General features: G+C 42.8%; 1 protein-coding gene across 1 annotated transcript in view; it reads left to right on the top strand.

Moving 5' to 3' along the window:
- The first annotated feature begins 226 nt into the window (after nt 1-226).
- Nucleotides 227-2,300, top strand: part of LOC119581971 (sodium-dependent nutrient amino acid transporter 1-like) — a 4,691-nt gene continuing 2,617 nt past the window's right edge. Inside the window, exons 1-5 of the mRNA XM_037930155.1 lie at nt 227-654; nt 964-1,161; nt 1,380-1,464; nt 1,676-1,889; nt 2,024-2,159. Of these exons, the coding sequence (XP_037786083.1) occupies nt 439-654; nt 964-1,161; nt 1,380-1,464; nt 1,676-1,889; nt 2,024-2,159 (849 nt within the window). The 5' untranslated portion in view covers nt 227-438. The remainder of the gene's footprint in view (nt 655-963; nt 1,162-1,379; nt 1,465-1,675; nt 1,890-2,023; nt 2,160-2,300) is intronic.

The raw sequence follows: 2,300 nt of genomic DNA on the forward strand, positions 1-2,300 counted from the left end.
TTCTGAATGGTAAATAAGTAAATAATTTCCTTTCTGAGGATGATTCGTCTTGCTGTCTCCCGCGCAAGGAAAAATCCCAATTGCATCATGGAATGTTTATAAACGAGATAAGATACGAATTGATAAGGCCCGTGATGCTACTGATAACTGAGGAACTCCACGATGACGCAATCAGCTCACCGGAAGGACAGCTGATTAAGTCTTTTATAAAGCGGTGTTTCACCCTAGGATCTCCATAAGACAACTGACAGTCTAAGCGAACACAACGATCTAAAAACTACAAGAAAAAGTTTCTGATAACATTTTTGTTCTCTACGTCTGTTGAACTTGACATACATCTGGTTCTGGACATTGTTCTATTTTTCTCAGTACTTTCGCCAGTATCAAAGCTTTCCGTACAGGAGAGACACAAAGGAAAGTATACATAAAACAATAACAATGTCATTCTGGCCCACAATTGCCGCGTCGAAAGGGGCGAAATTTTCCAAACTGAGTCCCGAGTGGACCCGCCCTGGAACCGATCAGCAAGAAGTCGCATCCGTCCACGCTGGGGACTCGGGACTGAAATCTTCGTCAGTCGCTGTAAAAATGAGCAGCGATGACGATCTCCTGATGTCTAGCAGCGGGACGAAGCTGCTATCCCGGACGACCATAGTAAGTGCGAAACCCGAACGGCAAAGTCACGGGTGTCATCTTGTGCGAATGTTGAAATTTCGCCAAGATGCTGTAGCCGTTATATGCCGATGTTCGATCTAACGCTGGATAGTTTCTAATGATGTGGATGAAACTATCGTAGCATGAAGGGTAATGAGCATATGATTAATCAAACTTTGCACCTTAACAGAAATACGTATTATCCTATCTATGCAAAGGTACGAATGAGAATAATAATTCATGCTCATTCGTACCTTTTCAACATTTTGGGGTATGGATCTTATCTATATATCTCGCACTTCTCCCTAGGATATACCCGAAGATGACGATGGAACGAGTGAGGACACGGGCCGTCAGCAGTGGTCTCACCCGGTGGAGTTCCTCATGTCATGTGTGTCCCTCTCGGTGGGTCTCGGGAACATCTGGAGGTTCCCCATGACTGCCTATGAGAACGGCGGCGGGGCTTTCCTCATTCCATACCTCGTCGTTCTTACGTTCATTGGCAGGGTAAGTGAATTCAACGGCGGGAAAATGTTTGTTTGAAAATGTTTCCCATTTTATGATAAAAGAGATGTTATATAAAAGGTTTCATATTTTAAAAGGAGGCTTTTTCTTTTATCTCAATTATATGAACATCTGAGCCAATGAATTTTGGTATCTTAAAATCCATTGAACACAGAAAGATATATTTAAACTTCTTTTCATTTTCCCCCCTTTTGGTACAGCCTCTTTACTTCATGGAACTGGCGGTGGGGCAGTTCTCCTCCTCCGGCAGCGTCAAAGTGTGGAAGATGGTACCGGCCGTAAAAGGTGGGATTTGGACATTTATTTCCGTACTCTGTAAATAAAGAGTCCAATCTTTAAAGGTCAACAGAAATGATGATATATATTCAGAGCTTAAGTTCATTATCCAAAGATGTTTTGATTCTCGGAAGTAAAATTTGTAAATGACAGGATTCTCGCAGTTAGAATTACATGTACCACGAAATAAAACAATATCTAATTAAATTTTTATTATTAGGTGTCGGGTACGGGCAGATGGTCGGAACATGGTCGGTTGTGACATATTACTGCTCGCTCATGGCCATCACCTTGTTCTACCTGTTTCAGTCCTTCAGCTCTGAGCTCCCATGGGCCTCCTGTGACCCGGCGTGGGCTGACGAAAACTGCGTCGATGATGCTATCAATGCCTCGTTAACTAGTGGCTTTCAGTCGTCGTCCGAACAATATTTCTAGTATGTATCTCAAAGTTTGATAGATTCTTTGTCCTCATAAAATATGTCGGAAGATACTTATATTTGTCTGACTGTGAAACAGATCAACTACGTTATCCATTCTCTGATTCTATCCTTTTATCTTTCCTCCACAGCAAGTACGTGTTGAACTATTCCAACGATATCAGCGATGGCGTCGGGCTGCCTGACTGGCGGCTGGCGCTCTGCCTCGGCGCCGCCTGGGTCATCCTGTTCTGCACGCTGGTGAAGGGCGTGCAGTCGTCGGGCAAAGTAAGGGCCGAAAGAAAATGTTTGCTTTGGGAATTACATTATGAACAATGCCCTGTTTTTATGAGGAAATGGAGATATTGTAGATTGAAATAATGTTTGCATTAATTGGAAGCTCATAATGATGTATTATTTCTCAAACTA

The sequence above is a fragment of the Penaeus monodon genome, chromosome 15 (assembly GCF_015228065.2).
Source record: "Penaeus monodon isolate SGIC_2016 chromosome 15, NSTDA_Pmon_1, whole genome shotgun sequence".
Lineage (NCBI taxonomy): Eukaryota > Metazoa > Arthropoda > Malacostraca > Decapoda > Penaeidae > Penaeus > Penaeus monodon.